The sequence below is a fragment of the Panulirus ornatus genome, chromosome 20 (genome assembly GCF_036320965.1).
Source record: "Panulirus ornatus isolate Po-2019 chromosome 20, ASM3632096v1, whole genome shotgun sequence".
NCBI lineage: Eukaryota > Metazoa > Arthropoda > Malacostraca > Decapoda > Palinuridae > Panulirus > Panulirus ornatus.
The window spans coordinates 42,173,529-42,201,410 of record NC_092243.1 but is presented as its reverse complement, the minus strand read 5'-3'; the positions used below and the strand labels follow the sequence as shown (position 1 = coordinate 42,201,410).

The following is a 27,882-nucleotide window of genomic DNA, read 5'->3' as shown; positions in this document are numbered from 1 at the left end:
ATGGATTCTTTTCCTTTTTGGAAGCTTGTGCTAGGATGCAGTCTCCTAATGTTCAGTTTGTCCAGTGTAATATACAATCCTGTCTCCCTATTCAAATCTTAAACTCCTTGGCTAGGATATGGTCTCCTTATGTTCAGTTTGCCTAGTGCAATAAAAAATCCTGTCTCCATATTCAATCTTAAACTCCACTCCACTTTCTATATATATACAAGGTACACTTTCTTGCCTGCTTTCTGGACACCATCTATCTCTCCAACATTAGAAACACTGATTCAACACACCACATGATCCATTGTGTCCACAGTATCATAATACTTCTTGACCTGCGGTCCTACCCAATGGACAACAGAGCTCTCTGATCTCTGCAGGAACCACACAGAAGGGGACATTATGGTGTGAAGGTAAGTTAAAGTAAGGCATTGCTTTGTTAAGTTATTGTACTGTTTTATTATTCCATTATCATGTTCTTTAATTACTGCACTAACTTGTATACCAATTATTATTGCAAATTATCCTTCCTGAAATAAACCATGAATCATTAATCTTTGCATATCTCTGATGATGCTGTATTTCATTTCCTCTATATCAGCTTTCTTAAATAATGCACTTGAATGAAAACATTGCATCTTTTAAGTTGTCTAATTAATTTATACACCGTTACACAACAATTACTATACACCGTTACACAACAATTACTATCATAAAAATCACATATCATATTAATAATTTTGATCAAAACTCATAATTCAGATGCCTGGCCATTTCTTAATACAAGTTCAAATTACTATAAACACTACAAAAGAGGAACAGTATAGGTGATGAAGGAAACAGCAAGATGCTCCCTCCTTGGGTATGAGAAAGTACTGATATGGGAAATACAAAGGAATATAAAGCAATACAAATGAATTAAAACACCAACAGACCATTGGGTCTTTTTGAGGCTATTTGTCATAGTGGAAGATGTCAGAAACTCACAGATTAGTGTGATAAAAGTTAAAAAGCATACAGATAAGTCAAAGTGAATAACCTGCAAATTGTCAGTGTGACTTAAGAAGGCACAAATAATGTAAGGCATTAACAAAATACTTAGTAAGCCAAGTCTGTTCTTAAAAGTATCCATACTTTTGCATTCAACCACACTTACTAACAAATTGTTCCATATGTTCATAATCCAGTTGAAGAAAAAGTGCTTCACCTCATTTGAGGTGAAACACTTGCCCACAAGTTTCTATCCAATTATGCAAGTGAAATCAGATAAATCAAGTCTTAAGTAAGCTGTTACAACAAAATTATTGATGCCTCTGATAGTTTTGAATACCTGTATTAGATCACCTCTTTTCTAATCTGAATAAATTCAGATAATTTCATCTGCTCTTGTAGGATTTGTTTCTCAGCCTGGGAATCATCTTGGTAGCCCAACACTGCACTCTTTCTATTCTGCCTATGTCCTTTTTTAAGGTAGGTGACCAAAACTAAACAAAATATTCAAGACAGGGATGAACTAATAAAATGTAAAGAGCAAGGATGATTTCCCTGAACTTAAATTTGAAGGCCCTACCTATGAATCTCAAGAATTTTGTTCACTCTTTTCACTGCTTACCTAGTTTTAGGTCAACAGAGATTATTACAATCAAATCTTTTTCCTCAGTTGCCTTTTGCAATTCAACAGAATTCATACTGTAGTGTACCTTCTTGTTTTTGCTACTGATATGTAGAACTTTGCTGTTTTTGGTACTAAAATTCATTTCTCACCTGTGAGCCCAGTCCATCAATTTATGCATGTTAGTTTGAAGCTTTAAATGTTTAGTATCATTTGTAGATTTATTTTCCAATTTTGTCTCATCACAGAATTTTAATATCTTGTAATGCAGCCCGTTGATCAATATCATTAATATATATATGAGAGAAAGAGAAATGTCCCTTGTGGCACTCTCCTAGTTACGTCTAACCATTCTCAGGCTTGACCATTAATCGCAAATGTTTGTTTATTTCAAGTCAACCAATTTCCTATCCAGTGAAGTCAGATCCATCTGTGCCATATGACATACTTTTTGCTTGTAATTTCTAATGCAGAACCTTATCGAATGCTTTTTGAAAATCTAGACAGATGACATCAACTACTTTACTTTCATCATACATGCTGATGGCATCATAAAAGAAATCAAGCAGATTTGTCAGACGTGCGATTTCATCAAAAACTAAGAATAATTTATCAAACTATGAATAATTTATCAAATGGTGGTTTTCTAAATGGTTTACAATTCTATCACAAATGATGGTTTCCAAAAGTTTTCTAAAAACAGACATTAAACTAACTGGATGATAATTTCTGGACAGTGTCTTAATGCTGTTTTTGAATATTGGTGTTAAACTGGGAAACTTCCATTCATCTAGAACTTTCACTATAGTATGTGACTTACTGAAAAAGGCAGTCAAGGGCTCATCTATCTCTTTTTTTTGCCTCTTTCATTGCCTTTGGATAAAACTTATCAGGGCTTGCTGTTTCATACATTTTCATACCGTTTATTGCTGATGGTATGTCTTCAACTTTAATGTCAGTTTGTTGAAGAACATTCCCCCCGCTTATTAATGAAACTGGATTCAGGACATAGGTTGTGTCTCCATTCATCCATGTTGATGCAAAAATAGTAGTTTAAGATTTAAGTCACAATTTTCCATAATAAATCTTTTGCTTCTTACATAATTGTAAAACTCCTTAGGGTTTCTTCTAATTTTCAGCAATTTATGCTTCATGTCCATTTCTGCTTTGTCATATAACACTCTGACTTTATGCATACTGAATAACTTATTCTATCATGTTCGTTATTGGTGTCTTTGAGTTTCTTATGAGTTACTTTCTTAAATGGGCACTTTTTTATTTGGCCATTTTACTACTCTAGTTTTGTTTCAGAAATACACAGTCTACTATGCACTGGCACATATGTTCCTTCTTCTGCTTTGAAGGTTCTACTGAAGCTTTTCTAGGCTTTGTTCACATCATTTTCATTGATCATATCATCCCAGGTTTGCCTGTTTAGAGTAATATGAAGATAATTAAAATCTGCATGTTCAAAATTGGGTATTTTTTCACAACAGTAATGATGATCATTACATGTGGTGTTGAAAGCAACCTCAAAGTGACTGTTGGTGGTCACTTGTACCAAACTTTTCTCTAAATTCAAAAATATTAAGATACTTATTTGTAGCTAGAACTAAATCTAATATATCTTTGTCACAAGTAGGTTTCTCCACCAATTGGATTAGAGCTCTAACAAGCAAATTTATTTACATAAAGCAAATTTAGGGAATTATAATTACAAGAAAATTGATGGGGAGAACTGTTTTCCGTAGAGATGGTGAGTCTTGGAGACATTAATCCTTTGAACATACTTGAGAAATTCCTACATAAACACGATTCTTTGAAAGTACTTGAGAAATTCCTACATCAACATGTAACAGCATAAAAAAACCACAGGAGATATGTTATCTATACTTGAATACATCCTGCAGAAAGGAAACATAACATACGAAACATGATGTTCCTATTGGAAAGTGCTCAAATTGACTTTGTTTTTGTATATTTGGTCGAGGAGGATGCAAAAAGGGGATCAAAGTGGGCACAGGAATTGAAAAGGAAGTACAGTTACAGCAACTATGTGGAACTGATTAAGTTCTGTGAGAATACTGATTGGGAGAGGGAGTCCTTTAGTAAGAGTAGGGATCAGTGCTACAGAAGGTTCTGTGAAATTCATATTGAAGGGGTCTGAACATGGGTATCTCTGATGGCCATTATGATAGGTGTACCAAAATGAAGAGAGATATGTTTCAATGAAAAATGTTACAACTCGGAAAACGACTATGGAGGAGATATAAAAGATGAAGCAGTCAGCCAGCAGGAAAGCAAGGAATGAGTATTGCAAAATAAGAAGGAAGAAGCAAAAGGATTTTGATACAGAACAACCTCTTGGGCTAAGGGACTCAGAGATAAGAATTCTTGAGGATGATGAAAAATTATGTAGGGAGTTGACTGATAATTTCAAAAGTATTATCAAAATAATAAGTGGGAGGGAGGAGAAGTCCTGGATCATACAACATTTGAAAGTAACATAATCAGGCTATCTAAACATCTTTACCCATATATAGCTCATGGTCCTGATGAAGTCAGCCCATATGTACTGAAAGAATGTGTGAAGGCACTTGGTAGATCACTAAAAACATTGTTCAAGAAGCCATTACTGGAAAGTATTGTTCTAAAGATGTGGAAGAGGGCAAATGTTGTGCCTATGTTTACAAAAGGGAACAGGAGAACTGCAATGAATCATAAGACACAAGTAAAAAGTGGAAAAAAAACTATTAGAAAGCAAAAGAATGCATCCTTAGACAGGAGAAACTTTTAGAATGCGACAAAACATGGTTTACAGGGAAAGGAGGTCATGCAAAACCAGTCCTCTAGACTTCTATGACAAGATGAGCTCCATTTCAGATCAAAGAAAGGGAGAGGTGGACTGTGTGCTCTTAGACTACTACAAGGTTACTCAACTGAGGTTGATTGAAAATAAGATCTACAAGCAGGGATAAGGAGTGGGCTCCTTCACTCGATAAGAAACTGCCTTACTGATAGGAAGGGAACAAAGAATAAGGAAAAAGGTGTATCCCAGAAGTGGGCTGGTGTTATAAGTGGTGTTCTGTAGGACTCATTCTTGGGCTTACTGCTGTTCGTGATGTATGTACATGACTTACCTGATGGACCTGAATGGTACCTGAATATGTCTGCAGACATACCCAAGAATGTGAGGGAAATAATGAATGATGATGATTGCATTTGCCTACAGGGAAGCTGGAGAAATGCCAAACTTGGTCAGATTAATGGATGATGAGATTCAATCGAAATGAGTGCAAGGTGATGAGGATGGGACAAAATGAAAGAAAGCCATCGCATAATTATTACCTAGAGGGAAATAAATCACTGAAATCTGAATGTGAAAGAGATCTAGGGGTCAACATAGAGACTACTTTACTGCCTGAACTACACATAAAGAGAAATAAGAAAGAGGGAAGCTTCCTGCTAGCAAATATGGGGACAAAATGTTTGCCAAATTATTCAAGAGATATATCAGACCAAAACTGGATTATGCCTCAAAATTCCAGTCACCTCATATAAAGCAATGTAAAACTTCATTGAGAAGGTACAGAGAAAAGCAATTGAGATTGTACCTGAATTAAGAGAAAACTGAGTTACAATGAGAGGCTATGGGCTACAAGGCTCTCCACCATGGAGAAGAAAGAAAGGGGTACCTGAGAAAAGCCTTAAAGTTTCTAAACCATCTGGATCATACTGAGTGGGAACAATTCTCCAAAATATGCAGTACCACAGTAATATGATAATATGATATGCCAGATGGACAGGTGTGTCAGGAAGTACCAGGACTCGTGTTCGTTGCAGGATGTAGCAGAAAGTGAACTAACGTGAGTCAGAGGATCATCTCGTCCCCATCACATCATTCAGAGCGATACCAGTTTGCATCAGCCTTCACTCCTGCCTGCAGTAGCATGCTTTCTGACATGTTTCATGAGCTCCTCTTCGCCAACGGAACTACCTTGGCCCACCAGTGATGCTACTACGTTTGTGAATCAAGAACCATTGCAACACAAACCTCATCAGGTGGTAGAGTGTCCCGCAGTGTATCGAGACAGACTTCCCCAGAACTTTTTTTTAAAGGGGAAGTAAATGTTTATAGTTGTGTTACTGGAGTGATAGTTTTCATACATGGTGCTTTGACAAGAAAGTAGTGAAATTGGAAAAAATGTAGCTTAGACATTGAAGCTTATTGATACAGTGGTTAAATTGATGAAAACTACTATTGACGTTTGTGTAAATAAATTAAACATTTCCTTTCCATAGCCAGAGGTTGAACCATTATGTGACATTCATTTTTTCATTTCATTTCAAGCTAGAAGTTTCAGTTTTCTAAATTGTTTCTTACATTTTTCACATGTATATATATATGTATGTGTGTGTGTGTGTATATGTGCGTGTGTGTGTGTATGTGTGTGTATGTGTATATATATATGTATATTATCCCTGGGGATAGGGGTGAAAGAATACTTCCCACGCATTCCTCGCGTGTCGTAGAAAGCGACTAGAGGGGACGGGAGCGGGGGGCCAGAAATCCTCCCCTCCTTGTATTTCTTTAACTTTCTAAAATGGGAAACAGAAGAAGGAGTCACGTGGGAGTGCTCATCCTCTTCAAAGGCTCAGATTGGGGTGCCTAAATGTGTGTGGATGTAACCAAGATGTGAAAAAAGGAGAGATAGGTAGTATGTTTGTGGAAAGGAACCTGGATGTTTTGGCTCTGAGTGAAACGAAGCTCAAGGGTAAAGGGGAAGAGTGGTTTGGGAATGTCTTGGGAGTAAAGTCAGGGGTTAGTGAGAGGACAAGAGCAAGGGAAGGAGTAGCAGTACTCCTGAAACAGGAGTTGTGGAAGTATGTGATAGAATGTAAGAAAGTAAATTCTCGATTAATATGGGTAAAACTGAAAGTTGATGGAGAGAGATGGGTGATTATTGGTGCATATGCACCTGGGCATGAGAAGAAAGATCATGAGAGGCAAGTGTTTTGGGAGCAGCTGAATGAGTGTGTTAGTGGTTTTGATGCACGAGACCGGGTTATAGTGTTGGGTGATTTGAATGCAAAGGTGAGTAATGTGGCAGTTGAGGGAATAATTGGTATACATGGGGTGTTCAGTGTTGTAAATGGAAATGGTGAAGAGCTTGTAGATTTATGTGCTGAAAAAGGACTGATGATTGGGAATACCTGGTTTAAAAAGCGAGATATACATAAGTATACTTATGTAAGTAGGAGAGATGGCCAGAGAGCGTTATTGGATTACGTGTTAATTGACAGGCGCGTGAAAGAGAGACTTTTGGATGTTAATGTGCTGAGAGGTGCAACTGGAGGGATGTCTGATCATTATCTTGTGGAGGCTAAGGTGAAGATTTGTATGGGTTTTCAGAAAAGAAGAGTGAATGTTGGGGTGAAGAGGGTGGTGAGAGTAAGTGAGCTTGGGAAGGAGACTTGTGTGAGGAAGTACCAGGAGAGACTGAGTACAGAATGGAAAAAGGTGAGAACAATGGAAGTAAGGGGAGTGGGGGAGGAATGGGATGTATTTAGGGAATCAGTGATGGATTGCGCAAAAGATGCTTGTGTCATGAGAAGAGTGGGAGGTGGGTTGATTAGAAAGGGTAGTGAGTGGTAGGATGAAGAAGTAAGAGTATTAGTGAAAGAGAAGAGAGAGGCATTTGGACGATTTTTGCAGGGAAAAAATGAAATTGAGTGGGTGACGTATATAAGAAAGAGACAGGAGGTCAAGAGAAAGGTGCAAGAGGTGAAAAAAAGGGCAAATGAGAGTTGAGGTGAGAGAGTATCATTAAATTTTAGGGAGAATAAAAAGATGTTCTGGAAGGAGGTAAATAAAGTGCGTAAGACAAGGGAGCAAATGGGAACTTCAGTGAAGGGCGCAAATGGGGAGGTGATAACAAGTAGTGGTGATGTGAGAAGGAGATGGAGTGAGTATTTTGAAGGTTTGTTGAATGTGTTTGATGATAGAGTGGCAGATATAGAGTGTTTTGGTTGAGGTGGTGTGCAAAGTGCGAGGGTTAGGGAAAATGAGTTGGTAAACAGAGAAGAGGTAGTAAAAGCTTTGCGGAAGATGAAAGCCGGCAAGGCAGCAGGTTTGGATGGTATTGCAGTGGAATTTATTAAAAAAGGGGGTGACTGTATTGTTGACTGGTTGGTAGGGTTATTTAATGTATGTCTGACTCATGGTGAGGTGTCTGAGGATTGGCGGAATGCGTGCATAGTGCCATTGTACAAAGGCAAAGGGGATAAGAGTGAGTGCTCAAATTACAGAGATATAATTTTGTTGAGTATTCCTGGCAAATTATATGGGAGGGTATTGATTGAGAGGGTGAAGGCATGTACAGAGCATCAGATTGGGGAAGAGCAGTGTGGTTTCAGAAGTGGTAGAGGATGTGTGGATCAGGTGTTTGCTTTGAAGAATGTATGTGAGAAATACTTAGAAAAGCAAATGGATTTGTATGTAGCATTTATGGATCTGGAGAAGGCATATGATAGAGTTGATAGAGATGCTCTGTGAAGGTATTAAGAATATATGGTGTGGGAGGCAAGTTGTTAGAAGCAGTGAAAAGTTTTTATCGAGGATGTAAGGCATGTGTACGTGTAGGAAGAGAGGAAAGTGATTGGTTCTCAGTGAATGTAGGTTTGCGGCAGGGGTGTGTGATGTCTCCATGGTTGTTTAATTTGTTTATGGATGGGGTTGTTAGGGAGGTGAATGCAAGAGTTTTGGAAAGAGGGGCAAGTATGAAGTCTGTTGGGGATGAGAGAGCTTGGGAAGTGAGTCAGTTGTTGTTCGCTGATGATACAGCGCTGGTGGCTGATTCATGTGAGAAACTGCAGAAGCTGGTGACTGAGTTTGGTAAAGTGTGTGAAAGAAGAAAGTTAAGAGTAAATGTGAATAAGAGCAAGGTTATTAGGTGCAGTAGGGTTGAGGGTCAATTCAATTGGGAGGTGAGTTTGAATGGAGAAAAACTGGAGGAAGTGAAGTGTTTTAGATATCTGGGAGTGGATCTGGCAGCGGATGGAACCATGGAAGCGGAAGTGGGTCATAGGGTGGGGGAGGGGGCGAAAATTCTGGGAGCCTTGAAGAATGTGTGGAAGTCGAGAACATTATCTCGGAAAGCAAAAATGGGTATGTTTGAAGGAATAGTGGTTCCAACAATGTTGTATGGTTGCGAGGCGTGGACTATGGATAGAGTTGTGCGCAGGAGGATGGATGTGCTGGAAATGAGATGTTTGAGGACAATGTGTGGTGTGAGGTGGTTTGATCGAGTAAGTAACGTAAGGGTAAGAGAGATGTGTGGAAATAAAAAGAGCGTGGTTGAGAGAGCAGAAGAGGGTGTTTTGAAATGGTTTGGTCACATGGAGAGAATGAGTGAGGAAAGATTGACCAAGAGGATATATGTGTCGGAGGTGGAGGGAACGAGGAGAAGAGGGAGACCAAATTGGAGGTGGAAAGATGGAGTGAAAAAGATTTTGTGTGATCGGGGCCTGAACATGCAGGAGGGTGAAAGGAGGGCAAAGAATAGAGTGAATTGGAGCGATGTGGTATACCGGGGTTGATGTGCTGTCAGTGGATTGAATCAAGGCATGTGTATGGGGGTGGGTTGGGCCATTTCTTTCGTCTGTTTCCTTGCGCTACCTCGCAAACGCGGGAGACAGCGACAAAGCAAAAAAAAAAAAAAAAAATAAAGACAGGTAAAAGGTATATTACAAAGGATGTTAATGAAAACTGATTTAGTGTTAAGGTGGTAGATGGCTGAAATAAATAACCAGAGACAATGAATGCTAGCAGTTTATAAAGGTTTAAAAGGGTAAATGATAGCATAAGAATTTCTGGAAATGGGACCCAGCGAGTCTAGAATTCTCTCCCTATACTACACAAATAGGTATTTACAAATATTTCATTTCAACTGCCACATGCAAAATGAAATTCTAAGTGATCTAGGCTTCAGATTTACTTAAGACACAAGAAAATGGTGAAACAGCAAGCAAAGTTTTAAGTGCCTACCTTTTTGATATTTGGAGAGGCTATTACCAAGTATCTGTTAACCCATTGACAGCAGCTGCTCTATATATTAAGTCATCTCAAGGTGCCAGATTTTGAAAAAAAAAAAAAAAATCCTTACCCTTTAAAGTTATTTTCTCTTGGAGACGGGAGAAAGAATACTTCCCACGAATTCCCTGTGTGCTATAGAAGGTGACTAAAGGGGGCGGGAGTGGGGGCTGGAAACCCCCCCTCCTTGTATCTAAATTTCTAAAAGGGTAAACAGAGGAAGGAGTCATGCAGGGAGTGCTCATCCTCCTCGAAGGATATCTCAATGTGTGTGGATGTGACCAAGATGAGAAAAAAAAGGAGAGATAGGTAGTATGTTTTAGGAAAGGAACCTGGATGGTTTGGCTCTGAGTGAAACGAAGCTCAAGGGTAAAGGGGAAGAGTATTTGGGAATGTCTTTAGGGTAAAGTCAGGGGTTGGTAAGAGGACAAGACCAAAGGAAGGAGTAGCTCTACTCCTGAACCAAGAGTTGTGGGAATATGTGATAGAGAGTAAGAAAGTAAACATTAGATTGATAAGGGTAAAACTGAAAGTGGATGGAGACAGATGGGTGATTATTGGTGCCTATGCACCTGGTCATGAGAGGAAAGATAATGAGAGGCAAGTGTTTTGGGAGCAGCTGAGTGAGTGTGTTAGCAGCTTTCATGCACAAGACTGGGTTATAGGGATGGGTGATTTGAATGCAAAGGTGAGTAATGAGGCAGTTGAGGGTATACTTGGTGTACATGGGGTGTTCAGTGTTGCAAATGGAAATGGTAAAGGGCTTATGGATTTTTGTGCTGAAAAAGGACTGGTGATTGGGAATACCTGGGTTAAAAAGAGAGATGTACACAAGTATATGTATGTAAGGGCGTTACTGGATCATGTGTTAACTGAGAGGCGTGTGAAAGAGAGACTTTCGGATGTTAATGTGTAGAAAGGGGCAGCTGGAGTGATGTCTGATCACTACCTTGTGTAAGCAAAGGTGAAGATTTGTAGAGGTTTTCAGAAAAGAAGAGAGAATGTTGGAGAGAAGAGAGTGGTGAGAGTAAGTGAGCTTGGACAGGAGACTTGTGTGAGGAAGTACCAGGAGAGATTGAGTACTGAATGGCAAAATGTGAGAGCAAATGACATAAGGGGAGCTGAGGAGGAATGGGATGTATTTAGGGAAGCAGTGGTGGCTTGCGCAAAAGATACATGTGGCATGAGAAAGGTGGGAGGTGGGTAGATTGGACAGGGTAGAGTGGTGGGATGAAAAAGTAAGATTGTTAGTGAAAGAGAAGAGGTGTTTGGACGATTTTTGCAGGGAAGTAGTGAAAATGACTGGGATGCATATAAAGGGAAGCAGCAGGAGGTCAGGAGAAAGGTGCAAGAGGTTAAAAAGAGGGCAAATGAGAGTTGCAGTGAGAGAGTATCATTAAATTTTAGAGACAATAAAAAGTTGCTTTGGAAGGAGGTAAATAAAGTGCATGAGACAAGAGAACAAATGGAAACATCAATGAAGGGGCAAATGGGGAGGTAATAACAACTACTGACGAAGTGAGAAGGAGATGGAGTGATTATTTTGAAGGTTTGTTGAATGTGTTTGATGATAGAGTGGCAGATATAAGGTGTTTTGGTGGGGGTGGTGTGTGAAGTGAGAGGGTCAGGGGGAATGGCTTAGTAAACAGAGAAGAGGTAGTGAAAGCTTTGTGGAAGATGAAAGCCGGCAAGGCGGTGAATTTAGATGTTATTGCAGTGGAATTTACCAAAAAAGGTGGTGCCTGTGTTGTTAATTGGTTGGTAGGGATATTCAGTGTATGTATAGATCATGGTGAAGTGCCTGAGGATTGGCAGAATACATGCATAGTGCCATTGTAAAAAGGGAAAGGGGATAAAGGTGAGTGTTCAAATTACAGAGGCATAAGTTTATTGAATATTCCTGGGAAATTATATGGGAGGGTATTGATTGAGAGGGTAATGGTATGTACAGAGCATCAGATTGGGGAAGACAGTGTGGTTTCATAAGTGGTACAGGATGTGTGGATCAGGTGTTTGCTTTGAAAATTGTATGTGAGAAATGCTTAGAAAAACAGATGGATTTGTATGTAGCATTTATGGATCTGGAGAAGATATATGAAGACATATGATAGGAATGATAGAGATGCTTTGTGGAAGGTTTTAAGAGTATATGGTAAGGGAGGTAAGTTGCTAGAAGCAATGAAGAGCTTTTACCAAGAATGTAAAGCATGTGTATGAGTAGGAAGAGAGGAAAGGGACTGCTTCCCAATGAATGTCGGTTTGCGGCAGGGGTGCATGATCTCGCCATGGTTGTTTAATTTGTTCATGGATGGGGTGGTTAGGGAGATGAATGTAACAGTTTTGGAGAGAGGGTGCAAGTATGCAGTTTGTTCTGGATGAGAGGGCTTACGAAGTGAGTCAGTTGTTGTTTGCTGATGATACAGCGCTGGTGGCTGATTCGGGTGAGAAACTGCAGTAGTTGGTGACTGAGTTTGATAAAGTGTGTGAAAGAAGAAAGTTAAGAGTAAATGTGAATAAGAGCAAGGTTATTAGGCTCAGTAGGGTTGAGGGACAAGTTAATTGGGAAGTGGGTTTGAATAGAGAAAAACTGGAGGAAGTAAAGTGTTTTAGATATCTGGGGTGGACTTGGCAGTGGATGGAACCATAGAAGCAAAAGTGAGTCACAAGGTGGGGGAGGGGGCAAAGGTTCTGGGAACATTGAAGAATGTGTGGAAAGCGAAAACGTTATCTCGGAGAGCAAAAATGGGTATGTTTAAAGGAATAGTGGAGGGAACAAGAAGAAGCAGGAGATCAAACTGGAGCTGGAAGGATAGAGTGACAAAGATTTTGAGAGATTGGGGCCTGAACTTAAAGGAGGGTGAAAGGTGTGCAAGGAGTAGAGTGAATTGGAATGATGTGGTATACTGGGGTCAACGTGCTGTCAAGGGATTGAACCAGGGCATGCGAAGCATCTGGGGTAAACCATGGAAAGGTCTGTGGGGCTTAGATGTGGAAAGGGAGCTGTGGTTTCTGTGCATTTTTTGTCTGTTTTTGCTGCTGCCTCACTGGAATGGGGGGGGGGGAGATGCTATTTCATGTGTGGTGGGGTGGTGACAGGAATGGATGAAGGCAGCAAGTATGGATATGTACATGTGTATATATGTTTATGTCTGTGTATGTATATGTATACATACATTGAAATATATATGTATGCTTGTATATGTGTGCATGTAGGCATTTATGTATATACATGTGTATGTGAGTGGGTTGGGCCATTCTTTTGTCTGTTTCAAGAATGTTATATGGTTGCGAGGCATGGGCTACAGATAGGATTGTGCAGAGGAGGGTGGATGTGTTGGAAATGAGATGTTTGAGGATAATATGTGGTGTGAGGTGGTTTGATTGAGTAAGTAATAAAAGGGTACGAGAGATGTGTGGTAATAAAAAGAGTGTTGTTGAGAGAGAGCAGAAGAGGGTGTACTGAAATGGTTTTGGTCACATGGAGAGAATGAGTGAGGAAAGATTGACAGAGGATATATATGTCAGAGGTGGAGGGAATGAGGAGAAGTGGAAGACCAAATTGGAGGTGGAAGGATGGAGTGAAAAAGATTTTGAGTGATCGGGGCCTGAACATACAGGAGGGTGAAAGGCATCCAAGGAATAGAGTGAACTGGAACGATGTGGTATACTGGGGTTGACATGCTGTCAGTGGATTGAACCAGGGCATGAGAAGCATCTAGGGTAAACCATGGAAAGTTTTGTGGGGCTGGGTGTGGAAAGGGAGCCCCGATCACTCAAAATCTTTTTCACTCCATCCCTCCACCTCCAATTTGGTCTCCTGCTTTTTGTTCTCTTCACCTCTGACACATATATCCTCTCTGTCAATCTTTTCTCACTCATTCTCTCCACATGTCCAAACCATTTTAACACACTCTCTCAACCACACTCTTTTTATTTCCACATATCAATCTTACCCTTTCATTACTTAATCAAACCACCTCACACCATACATTGTCCTCAAACATTTAATTTCCAACACATCCACCCTCCTCCGTATAACCCTACCTACAGCCCATGCCTTGCATCCACATAACATTGTTGAAACTAATATTTCTTCAAACATACCCATTTTTGCTCTCCGAGATAATGTTCTCTCCTTCCACACATTCTTCATTGCTCCTAGAACCTTCACCACCTCCCCCACCCTGTGATTCACCTCTGCTTCCATGGTTCCATCTGTTGCTAAATCCACTCCAAGATATCTAAAACACTTCACTTCCTCCAATTTTTCTCCATTCAAACTCACATCCCAATTAACTTGTCCCTCAACTCTACTGAACCTAATAACCTTACTTTTATTCATATTTCCCCTCATATTTCTCTTCACACACACTTTTCCAAACTCAGTCACCAACTTCGGCAGTTTCTCACAAAAATCAGCCACTACAGCTGTATCATTGGCGAACAACAACTGACTAACTTCCCAGGTCCTCTCATCCTCAACAGACTGCATACTCTCCCCTCTCTCCAAAGCTCTTGCATTTACCTCCCTAACCACCCTATCCATGAACAAATCATTCATCCATTATGAAATCACACACCCCTGCCACAAACCGACATGCACTGAGAACCAAACCCTCTCCTCTCTTCCTACTCATACACATGCCTTCCATCCTCTGGTAAAAACTTTTCACTGTTTCTAGCAACTTACCTCCCATACCTTATACTCTTAAAACCTTCCACAAAGCATTTCTATCCATCTTATCATATGCCTTCTCCAGATCCATAAATGCTTCATACAAATGCATCTGTTTTTTAAGTATTTCTCACGTACATACTTCAAAGCAAACACCTGATCCCGAACCAATAAACATAAGGTTGTTTAAAAGCAAATCCAAGATCATACACATTCCATTGGTATATGGCCCCTGCCATAAGGGTGTCTGAGAAAGACAAGGAAATCTGGATATATCTGATCGGCTTGGAGATCCAAAGAATTATGAGGTGACAGCCAATCAGGTGGTGAATGATGATTGGTGGGCAGCATTCCTGAAGTGAGCTGTAGGTGCTCCCATTGTTTCAGTAGCTAGCAAAGAATGAAAAGGATTAACCTCATTAGAAGTTAGGATGATAGAGACTAACCCCCAGAGGTAAAGGAGACTTTCTCAAAGCTCATGGGACACATCAAACCTTGTAGAAATTATCAAAAGGAGAAATTTTATCATTCTCTTAACAGTGGTAATATTTTGGTGGACTGATTACAGGTAAGTGGACAGATGGATTGCATCAACAGATTTACATTACGAAACTTTCTGAATACCTTGCAATTTCACACAATATTCAATGCATCATGCAGAGTCCGAGGACTGCTGGAAGCTCATGCAGCAAGGGAAGAAGAGGTCTGGAGTATATAGCATCCAGCCACGCTACTCACCACTTCCCTTCTTTGTCTACTGTGATATGGAAACAGATGGTGGTGGATGGACAGTTAGTATTCCTCCAAACAGATTTTTCATAACATGCAGAATCTTGTCTTTTACATGAATAATATGAAGTAAAGTTCTAATAAACCTTACTAATTTTTCATGCCACATCTTCAATGTATATTTTCCAACAATCTCAAGGTATTATTGGACAATTCATTAATAAGTTATATCCAACCACTGTTTTTTTTTTTTTTTATCAACCACTATATTTCTCTTACAATCCCTCTCCTTCGCAAAATTCTTTTAAGGTATTTTATGTTATCACACTTCTAATCACCTCTCATCAAAACCTTACACCTGAGTGGAGTTCAGTCTCAAAGTGCACCCCATGAAAGGGATCCGAGGGCTGTATTTTAATATCAAAATAGTGATGATAATAATGATAATCATTAAAATAATAATAATAATAATAATAATAATAATAATAATAATAATAGGGGAGAAAGAATACTTCCCACGTATTCCCCATGTGTCGTAGAAGGCGACTAAAGGGGATGGTAGCGGGGGGCTAGAAACCCTCCCCTCCTTGTATTTTAAGTTTCTAAAAGGGGAAACAGAAGAAGGAGCCACGCGGGGAGTGCTCATCCTCCTCGAAGGCTCAGACTAGGGTGTCTAAATGTGTGTGGATGTAACCAAGATGAGAAAAAAGGAGAGATAGGTAGTATGTATATACATGTGTATGTGGGTGGGTTGGGCCATCCTTTCGTCTGTTTCCTTGCACTAGCTCACTAATGTGGGAGACAGCCTGAACATACAGGAAGGTGAGAGGCGTGCAAGGAATAAAGTGAATTGGAACGATGTGGTATAGCAGGATCGATGTGCTGTCATTGGACTGAACCAGGGCATGTGAAGCGTCTGGGGTAATCCATGGAAAGGTCTGTTGGGCTTGGATGTGGACAAGGAGCTGTGGTTTCAGTGCATTACTCATGACAGCTAGAGACTGAATGTGAACAAATGTGGCCTTTTTGTCTGTATTCCTGCCGCTGCCTCGCTGAAGCAGGCAGGGGATAGCGATGCTGTTTTCTGGTAGGGCAGGGTAACGACAGGTAGTGCAAGGAAACAGATGAAAGAATGGCCCAACCCACCCACATACACATGTATATACATAAATGCCCACACATGCACATATACATACCTATACATTTCAACGTATACATACATATACGTATACAGACATATACACATAGACACATGCACATATTCATATTTGCTGCCTTCATCCATTCTTGTGTCGCCACCCCACCATAACTGAAATTACACCACCCCTCCCCCATGCACATGCGAGGTAGTGCTCGGAAAAGACAACAAAGGCCACATTCATTCACAATCAGTCTCTAGCTGTCATGCGTAATGCACGAAAAACCACAGCTCCCTTTCCACATCCAGGCCCCACAAAACTTTCCATGGTTTACCCCAGATGCTTCACATGCTCTGGTTAAATCCACTGACAGCAGGTCGGCCCCGATATACCATATCGTTGCAATTCACTCATTCCTTGCACGCCTTTCACCCTCCTGTATTTTCAGGCCCCGATCGCTCAAAATCTTTTTCATTCCATTCTTCCACCATCAATTTGCTCTCCCACTTCTCCTCGTTCTCTTTAACTCTGACATATACATCATCTTATCATATTACTATTACTATTATCATTATCATTATTATTATTATTATCATTATCATTATTATATCATCATCATTATTATTATTATTATCATTATCATTATTATTATAATTACTACAATCATTACATATCCCTCAGTGAGTGTGTTAGCAGCTCTGATGCACAAGACCTGGTTGTATTGATGGGTGATTTGAATGCAAAAGGTGAGTAAAGTGGCAGTTGATGGTATAATTGGTGTACATGGGGTGTTCAGTGTTGAAAATGGAAATGGTGAAGAGCTTGTAGATTTGTGTGCTGATAAAGGACTGGTGATTGGGAATACCAGGTTTAAAAAGAAAGATATACATAAGTATACGTATGTGAGTAGAAGAGATGGCCAGAGAGTGTTATTGGATTATGTGTTAATTGATAGGCGCGTGAAAGAGAGACTTTTCGACATTCATGTGCTGAGAAGGGCAGCTGGAGGGATGTCTGATCACTACCTTGTGGAGGTGAAGGCAGAGATCTGTAGAGGTTTTCAGAAAAGAAGAATGTTGGGGTGAAGAGAGTGGTGAGAGTAAGTGAGCTTGGAAAGATGACTTGTGTGAGGAAGTACCAGGAGAAATTGAGCAAAGATGGAAAAAGCTGAGAGCAAATGACGTAAGGGGAGTGGGCGAGGAAAGGGATGTATTTAGGGAAGCAGTGATGGCTTGTGCAAAAGATGCTTGTGGCATGAAAAAAGCGGGAGGTGGGCAGATTAGAAAAGGTAGTAAGTGGTGGGATGAAGTAAGATTGTTAGTGAAAGAGAAGAGAGAGGCATTTGGACAATTTTTGCAGGGAAGTAGTGCAAATGACTGGGAGATGTATAAAAGAAAGAGGCAGGAGGTCAAGAGAAAGGTGCAAGAGGTGAAAAAGAGGGCAAATGAGAGTTGGGATGAGAGAGTATCATTAAATTTTAGGGAGAAAAAAAGATTTTTGGAAGGAGGTAAGTAAGTACATAAGACAAGAGAATAAATGGGAACATCTGTGAAGGGGGCTAATGGGGAGGTAATAACAATTAGTGGTGAAGTGAGAAGGAGACTGAGTGAGTATTTTGAAGGTTCATTGAATGTGTTTGATGATAGAGTGGCAGATATAGGGTGCTTTCATCGAGGGGGTGTGCGAAGTGAGAGGGTCAGTGAGAATTAGGTAGTAAAAGCTTTGCGAAAAATGAAAGCCGGCAAGGCAGCAGGTTTGGATGGTATTGTAGTGAAATTTGTTGAAAAAGGGGGTAACTGTGTTGCTGACTGGTTGGTAAGGATATTCAATGTATGTTTAGTTCATAGTGAAGTGCCCGAGGATTGGCGGAATGCATGCATAGTGCCATTGTACAAATGCAAAGGGGATAAAGGTGAGTTTTCAAATTACAGAGGGATAAATTTGTTGAGTATTCCTGGGAAATTATATGGGAGGGTATTTATTGAGTGGGTGAAGGCATGTACAGAGCATCAGATTGGGGAAGAGCAGTGTGGTTTCAGAAGTGGTAGAGGATGTGTGGATCAGGTATTTGCTTTGAAGAATGTATGTGAGAAATACTTAGAAAAACTGATGGATTTGTATGTAGCATTTATGGATCTGGAGAAGGCATATGATTGAGTTGATAGAGATGCTTTGTGGAAGGTATTAAGAGTATATGGTGTGGGAGGTAAGTTGCTAGAAGCGGTGAAAAGGTTTTATCAAAGGTGTAGGGCATGTGTACAAGAAGGAAGAGAGGAAAGTGATTGGTTCTCAGTGAATGCTGGTTTGCAGTAGGGGTGTGTGATGTCTCCATGGTCGTTTAATTTGTTTATGGATGGGGTTGTTAGGGAGAAGAATGCAAGAGTTTTGGAGAATGGGGTAAGTATGTAGTCTGTTGTGGATGAGAGGGCTTCAAAAGTGAGTCAGTTGTTGTTCGCTGATGAAACAGCATTGTAGGCATTTTTGGCTGAGAAACTGCAGAAGTTGGTGATTGAGTTTGGTAAAGTGTGTGAATGAAGAAAGTTGAGAGTAAATGTGAAAAGAGCAAGGTAATTAGGTTCAGTAGGGTTGAGGGAGAAGTTAATTGGGAGGTAAGTTTGAATGAAGAAAAACTGGAGGAAGTGAAGTGTTTTAGATATCTGGGAGTGGATTTAGCAGCAGATGGAACCATGGAAGTGGAAGAGTCACACGGTGGGGGAGGGGGCGAAGGTTCTGGGAGCACTGAAGAATGTGTGGAAGGCGAGAAAGTTATCTCGGAGAGCAAAAATGGGTGTTTAAAGGAATAGGGGTTCCAACGTTATATGGTTGTGAGGCATGGGATATGGATAGGGTTTTGTGGAGGAGGGTGGAAGTGTTGGAAATGAAATGTTTGAGGACAATATGTGGTGTGAGGTGGTTTGATCGAGTAAGTAATGAAAGGGTAAGAGAGATGTGTGGTAATAAAAAGAGTGTGGTTGAGAGAGCAGAAGAGGGTGTATTGAAATGGTTTGGTCACATAGATAGAATGAGTGAGGAAAGATTGACAAAGAGGATATATGTGCCAGAGGTGGAGGGAGCGAGGAGAAGTGGGAGACCATATTGGAGGTGGAAGGACAAAGTGAAGAAGATTTTGAGTGATTGGGGCCTGAACATACGGGAGGGTGAAAACCATGCAGGGAATAGAGTGAATTGGAACGATATGGTATACCAGGGTCGATATGCTGTCAATGGATTGAACCAGGGCATGTGAAGTGTCTGGGATAAACCATGGAAAGTTTTGTGGGGCCTGGATGTGGAAAGGGAGCTGAGGTTTTGGTGCATTACACATGACAGCTAGAGACTGATTGTGAATGAATATGGCCTTTGTTGTCTTTACCTAGCGCTACCTTGCACGCATTGGGTGTGTGTGTGTGTGTGTGTGTGTGTGTGTGTGTGTGTGTGTGCATGTGCTGTTTTTCATGCACGGCAGGGTGGCGACAGGAATAGATGAAGGCAGCGATTATGAATATGTAAATGTGTATGTATGTATATGTCTGCGTATGTATATGTATGTATACGTTGAAAGGTATAGGTATGTATATGTGCGTGTGTGGGTGTTTATGTATATACTTGTGTTTGGGTGGGTTGGACCATTATTTTGTCTATTTCCATGTGCTACCTCGTTAATGCGGGAGACGGTTATCTCACACATAGGCGAGGGGAGGGGGGTGTGGCTGCGGGGAATGAATGAAGGCAGCATGTATGAATATGTACTTGTTTATATATGCATATGTCTGTTTATGTATATGTATGTATACATTGAAATGTACGGGTATGTATGTGTGCCTGTGTGGGTGTTTATGTATATACATGTGTATGTGGGTGGGTTGGGCCATTCTTTCATCTGTTTCCTTCCACTACCTCACTAACACAGGAGACAGCGAAAAAGTATAACAATAAAAATAATGAATAATCATTATCACTATTATTTTATTCATTTATTTATTATACTTTGTCAGTTTCCCGCATTAGTGAGGTAGCGCAAGGAAACAGTTGAAAGAATAGCCCAACCCACCCACATACACATGTATATACATACACGTCCACACATGCATATGTACATACCTATACATCTCAACGTATACATATATATACAAACACAGACTTACACAAATATACACATGTACATAATTCATACTGTTTGCCCTTTATTCATTCCCATCGCCACCCCGCCACACATGAAATGACAACCCCCCTCCCCCTGCATGTGCACAAGGTACTGCTAGGAAAAGACAACAAAGGCCACATTCATTCACACTCAGTCTCTAGCTATCATGTATAATGCACCGAAACCACAGCTGTCTTTCCACATCCAGGCCCCACAAAACTTTCCATGGTTTACTCCAGACGCTTCACATGCCCTGGTTCAATCCATTGACAGCATGTCAACCCCAGTATACCACATCGTTCCAATTCACTCTATTCCTTGCACGCCTTTCACCCTCCTGCATGTTCAGGCCCCGATCACTCAAAATCTTTTTCACCCCATCTTCCCACCTGAAATTTGGTCTCCCACTTCTCCTTGTTCCCTCCACCTCTGATGCATATATCCTCTTTGTCAATCTCTCCATGTGACCAAACCATTTCAAAACACCCTCTTCTGCTCTCTCAACCACACTCTTTTTATTACCACACATCTCTCTTACACTTTCATTACTTACTCGATCAAACCCCCTCACACCACATATTGTCCTCAAACATCTCATTTCCAGCACATCCACCCTCCTCCACACAACTCTATCTATGGCCCACGCCTCGCAACCATATAACATTGTTGGAACCACTATTCCTTCAAACATACCCATTTTTGCTTTCCAAGATAATGTTCTCAACTTCCACACATTTTCAATGCTCCCAGAACTTTCGCCCCCTCCTCCACCCTATGATTCACTTCCGCTTCCATGGTTCCATCCGCTGCCAAATCCACTCCCAATTATCTAAAACACTTCACTTCCTATAGTTTTTCTCCATTCAAACTTACCTCCCGATTATCTTGTCCCCCAACCCTACTGTACCTAATAACCTTGCTCTTATTCACATTTACTCTCAGTTTCTTCTTTCACACACTTTACCAAACTCAGTCACCACCTTCTGCAGTTTCTCACCCGAATCAGCCACCAGTGCTGTATCATCAGCGAACAACAACTGACTCACTTCCCAAGCGCTCTCATCCACAACAGACTGCATACTTGCCCCTCTTTCCAAAACTTTTGCATTCACCTCCCTAACAACCCCATCCATAAACAAATCAAACAACCATGGAGACATCACACACCCCTGCCGCAAACCAATATTCACTGAGAACCAATCACTTTCCTCTCTTCCTACTCGTACACATGCCTTACATCCTCGATAAAAACTTTTCACTGCTTCTGACAACTTGCCTCCCACACCAAATATTCTTAATACCTTCCACAGAGCATCTCTATCAACTCTATCATATGCCTTCTCCAGATCCATAAATGCTACATACAAATCCATTTGCTTTCTAAGTATTTCTCACATACATTCTTCATTATTATTATTATTATTATTATTATTATTATTATTATTATTATCATCATTATTGATTATTATTATTATTATTATTATTATTGTTATCATTATTACTATCATTATTATCATTATTATTATTATAAGCCTCTTCTTAAATCAAGATTCAACCCTTTGGTTACAATCTACAATTGAAGTCATAATACAGCTGTCAAAAAACAGTCTGAACATCCCATGCTGTTCACTGACTCTCTCTTGACCAAAGAATGGTACTTACGTCATAGAAATGCTAACCCATTACACTGGGCTGATTTTTATCAGTAAATCACTGCTGCCACCCATGCACAGACTCATTCATCTCTTTTTTCTCATTTAACATTGTTTTCACCATTCTTTTAGTAAGTTATGGACATTATGATGTGAGGATATGCTGGGTAAGTGTGTTATGTATTACAATACATAAATAACAAAATATACTGCAATGATAATACACCCTTCCCTCTCTTTTTATAAGGTTTATTTTCTAAGAAAACCTTGCACAAAGAGAAATCACATATAGCAAACCAATAAACCCAGGATCCATGCTGAACTCAGCCACCAACCCTCTCAGAAGATTTAGCACACTCTTTTCTTTACACACCCAAATAGTAGCAAATTATAATCACAAAAAAAAAAAAAAAAATAGTGGAAGTAAGTTCCTTGCAGAATAGAGAAATTGCATATAATGATCCTGCATAAAGCAAGGGATGGGTTTACATGATTTTAATGAGTTACCTATATGGTGCAGCCTTCAGCATCCTTTAAAATCTGGCCTGTTAATTTTCAAGTAAGATATGGTTATTATAATTTCAAAGATATGCTATGTAAGAGTGCTGTGCATCATAATATATAAATAAAAATACACTGAGACTAAATACAATGTTTTTGACAAGTGCTGATGAGTTGGTAACACAAGATTGCTTTGCATCTGTTTGAATAAACCTTTTATATTTTTTCATGCTTTCTGCAGTTTGTTAATCATTATGAGAGTAAGGAGCAAGAAACCATCCTGCATGCACCTAACTTTTTTTTTTTTTTTTTTTTTATACTTTGTCGCTGTCTCCCGCGTTTGCGAGGTAGCGCAAGGAAACAGACGAAAGAAATGGCCCAACCCCCCCCATACACATGTACATACACACGTCCACACACACAAATATACATACCTACACAGCTTTCCATGGTTTACCCCGGACGCTTCACATGCCTTGATTCAATCCACTGACAGCACGTCAACCCCTGTATACCACATCGCTCCAATTCACTCTATTCCTTGCCCTCCTTTCACCCTCCTGCATGTTCAGGCCCCGATCACACAAAATCTTTTTCACTCCATCTTTCCACCTCCAATTTGGTCTCCCTCTTCTCCTCGTTCCCTCCACCTCCGACACATATATCCTCTTGGTCAATCTTTCCTCACTCATTCTCTCCATGTGCCCAAACCATTTTAAAACACCCTCTTCTGCTCTCTCAACCACGCTCTTTTTATTTCCACACATCTCTCTTACCCTTACGTTACTTACTCGATCAAACCACCTCACACCACACATTATCCTCAAACATCTCATTTCCAGCACATCCATCCTCCTGCGCACAACTCTATCCATAGCCCACGCCTCGCAACCATACAACATTGTTGGAACTACTATTCCTTCAAACATACCCATTTTTGCTTTCCGGGATAATGTTCTCGACTTCCACACATTTTTCAAGGCTCCCAAAATTTTCGCCCCCTCCCCCACCCTATGATCCACTTCCGCTTCCATGGTTCCATCCGCTGACAGATCCACTCCCAGATATCTAAAACACTTCACTTCCTCCAGTTTTTCACCATTCAAACTCACCTCCCAATTGACTTGACCCTCAACCCTACTGTACCTAATAACCTTGCTCTTATTCACATTTACTCTTAACTTTCTTCTTCCACACACTTTACCAAACTCCGTCACCAGCTTCTGGAGTTTCTCACATGAATCCGCCACCAGCGCTGTATCATCAGCGAACAACAACTGACTCACTTCCCAAGCTCTCTCATCCCCAACAGACTTCTACTTGCCCCTCTTTCCAAGACTCTTGCATTTACCTCCCTAACAACCCCATCCATAAACAAATTAAACAACCATGGAGACATCACACACCCCTGCCGCAAACCTACATTCACTGAGAACCAATCACTTTCCTCTCTTCCTACACGTACACATGCCTTACATCCTCGATAAAAACTTTTCACTGCTTCTAACAACTTGCCTCCCACACCATATATTCTTAATACCTTCCACAGAGCATCTCTATCAACTCTATCATATGCCTTCTCCAGATCCATAAATGCTACATACAAATCCATTTGCTTTTCTAAGTATTTCTCACATACATTCTTCAAAGCAAACACCTGATCCACACATCCTCTACCACTTCTGAAACCACACTGCTCTTCCCCAATCTGATGCTCTGTACATGCCTTCACCCTCTCAATCAATACCCTCCCATATAATTTACCAGGAATACTCAACAAACTTATACCTCTGTAATTTGAGCACTCACTCTTATCCCCTTTGCCTTTGTACAATGGCACTATGCACGCATTCCGCCAATCCTCAGGCACCTCACCATGAGTCATACATACATTAAATAACCTTACCAACCAGTCAACAATACAGTCACCCCCTTTTTTAATAAATTCCACAGCAATACCATCCAAACCTGCTGCCTTGCCGGCTTTCATCTTCCGCAAAGCTTTTACTACCTCTTCTCTGTTTACCAAATCATTTTCCCTAACCCTCTCACTTTGCACACCACCTCGACCCAAACACCCTATATCTGCCACTCTGTCATCAGACACATTCAACAAACCTTCAAAATACTCATTCCATCTCCTTCTCACATCACCACTACTTGTTATCACCTCCCCATTTACGCCCTTCACTGAAGTTCCCATTTGCTCCCTTGTCTTACGCACCCTATTTACCTCCTTCCAGAACATCTTTTTATTCTCCCTAAAATTTAATGATAGTCTCTCACCCCAACTCTCATTTGCCCTTTTTTTCACCTCTTGCACCTTTCTCTTGACCTCCTGTCTCTTTCTTTTATACTTCTCCCACTCAACTGCATTTTTTCCCTGCAAAAATCGTCCAAATGCCTCTCTCTTCTCTTTCACTAATAGGGATAGGGGTGAAAGAATACTTCCCACGTATTCCTCGCGTGTCGTAGAAAGCGACTAGAGGGGACGGGAGCGGGGGGCCGGAAATCCTCCCCTCCTTGTATTAACTTTCTAAAATGGGAAACAGAAGAAGGAGTCACGCGGGGAGTGCTCATCCTCCTCGAAGGCTCAGAGTGGGGTGCCTAAATGTGTGTGGATGTAACCAAGATGTGAAAAAAGGAGAGATAGGTAGTATGTTTGAGGAAAGGAACCTGGATGTTTTGGCTCTGAGTGAAACGAAGCTCAAGGGTAAAGGGGAAGAGTGGTTTGGAAATGTCTGGGGAGTGAAGTCAGGGGTTAGTGAGAGGACAAGAGCAAGGGAAGGAGTAGCAATACTCCTGAAACAGGAGTTGTGGGAGTATGTGATAGAATGTAAGAAAGTAAATTCTCGATTAATATGGGTAAAATTGAAAGTTGATGGAGAGAGGTGGGTGATTATTGGTGCATATGCACCTGGGCATGAGAAGAAAGATCATGAGAGGCAAGTGTTTTGGGAGCAGCTAAATGAGTGTGTTAGCGGTTTTGATGCACGAGACCGGGTTATAGTGATGGGTGATTTAAATGCAAAGGTGAGTAATGGGCCAGTTGAGGGAATAATTGGTATGCATGGGGTGTTCAGTGTTGTAAATGGAAATGGTGAAGAGCTTGTAGATTTATGTGCTGAAAAAGGACTGATGATTGGGAATACCTGGTTTAAAAAGCGAGATATACATAAGTATACTTATGTAAGTAGGAGAGATGGCCAGAGAGCATTATTGGATTACGTGTTAATTGACAGGCGTGCGAAAGAGAGACTTTTGGATGTCAATGTGCTGAGAGGTGCAACTGGAGGGATGTCTGATCATTATCTTGTGGAGGCTAAGGTGAAGATTAGTATGGGTTTTCAGAAAAGAAGAGTGAATGTTGGGGTGAAGAAGGTGGTGAGAGTAAGTGAGCTTGGGAAGGAGACCTGTGTGAAGAAGTATCAGGAGAGACTGTGTACAGAATGGAAAAAGGTGAGAACAATGGAAGTAAGGGGAGTGGGGGAGGAATGGGATGTATTTAGGGAATCAGTGATGGATTGCGCAAAAGATGCTTGTGGCATGAGAAGAGTGGGAAGTGGACTGTTTAGAAAGGGTAGTGAGTGGTGGGATGAAGAAGTAAGAGCACCTAACTTATATAAAGTTATTAAAGTTATTAAAAAGTTCTAAGCCTTAGGCTTATATTAAAGAACACTGTACATACAACATTTTTATAAACAATCCCTTTCTGAGTATTCTCCCTCTGATGACATGCAAATGTCATAACATTTCTAGTGCGTTAAGAAGCAATGCTGCCAGTCTCCAACTATGAACTAATTGAGCTCTGCTTTCTTATTATTATGGAAAGCTGGAATGTCATCAAATCCACCTGTCAGGTTCATTTTGATTTTTAAGAAAAGAAAAAAATCACATGGGTCAAGGTCAGGTGAATATGGAGGGTGGCATAACAGGAGTCTTTTTGGAACCAAAATTCTTAAGTGGAGACAGCATGCTTATGTTTGGCATGACTGAACTCGTCAAGGGGAAGCAATCTCCTCTTGGAATCCATCATAAGGGCTAAAATGTTATAACTTGTTCAGACACAGATGGACCAGGCAAAATCAGTATGTTCAAGTGAAACAGGGCAATGACCCAGCGAGTATACCATGCTTCCTAGAAGCTCCATGGCTAGCTCAAATGATACAGAATTACACTTGAATATTCTAAAACATTCATTGTATTTGTTTAGTTTGGTAGTCCTGACTCACTTTTTTAAAATTTTGCAAAAAACTAAATGAACCATAAGTGTTAGGTGTACATATGTACATACAAAAATGAAGTCAATAAGTCAAATGAACACACCATAATAACAGCCAACCTCTGCTAACCTTGTCATGGGGAAACAATCTCTTCTTTGATAACACAACAACATTGTTTTTTCTTAATTCTAATAAGTGTTTTATACATCATTTCACTGTATTTAGCAGTAAATTACATGAATCATAAATCTGGCACTTGCAATCTCAAGTAAATTATGGACATTGCAATTTCGAGGTTATGCTATGTAAGAGTGTTATGCATTATATCAAATAAAGATACATAAAGACATTATAAAATATTTTTGACATGTGAGCATGAATGTGTATGTACACACAAAAACAAGTTACTATAGCAGGCGCATGCTGATGCTGTTAAGATAGCTGATAGTATCTGAACACATTAGGAAGTAATCTCTTCTTTGATTATACAATGATATTCTCAATTTCACTTGGTTTCTTTGTCATAATTGTTTTGTCCATTGTTTTATTACATTTTGCAGTAAATTACATGAAAAATAACCTGAAAGTGTACATATAAAATATGTATAAGTGTAAATGAATGTGAGTCACTAGGCACAGCAGCCATCTGTGGAGTACCAAAACAACTTCAGCACCTGAGAGCAGAGTGGCAATTTTCCAAATTTTCTGAACTATAGATCACATTATTAAAGACATTTCACTGTACTAGTCTTCCTTATCTATGCTGAATTCCCAAGAGTAGCATTTGCAAATACATGGCTTACAGTTTACCAATCAATATTCATTTATACTGTACACTTATTTTATTTTATTCTATTTTATTCTATTTTACCCATCAGAAAGTTATGTAAAACATTAAAAGCCAGTCAAACTATTAAAATACAGGTAAACAATAACCATGGATAGAGTGACATGTTAGAAAGAAATTTAGGTACTGTGGCAATGGCAATGAATCACAGTACCACGTGATGATTATTCATAAGACTTGGTTATCCACATGATATAGTTTGAGTTTTGCAATAGGACTACGAAAATTATAAATAAAAAATTCTAAAGCCTGTTTCATTACTCATAAAAATGATTAATAA

General features: G+C 40.1%; 2 protein-coding genes across 3 annotated transcripts in view; one reads left to right on the top strand and one right to left on the bottom strand.

The window, feature by feature from the left end:
* Mekk1 (mitogen-activated protein kinase kinase kinase 4) overlaps positions 1–27,882 on the bottom strand; it is a 1,037,736-nt gene that overhangs the window by 317,379 nt on the left and 692,475 nt on the right. The window lies entirely within an intron of this gene.
* LOC139755964 (uncharacterized) overlaps positions 1–27,882 on the top strand; it is a 185,040-nt gene that overhangs the window by 142,353 nt on the left and 14,805 nt on the right. For both annotated transcript variants that reach the window (XM_071674801.1, XM_071674800.1), the window contains exon 7: positions 15,028–15,158. In XM_071674801.1, the coding sequence (XP_071530902.1) occupies positions 15,028–15,158 (131 nt within the window). The remainder of the gene's footprint in view (positions 1–15,027; positions 15,159–27,882) is intronic.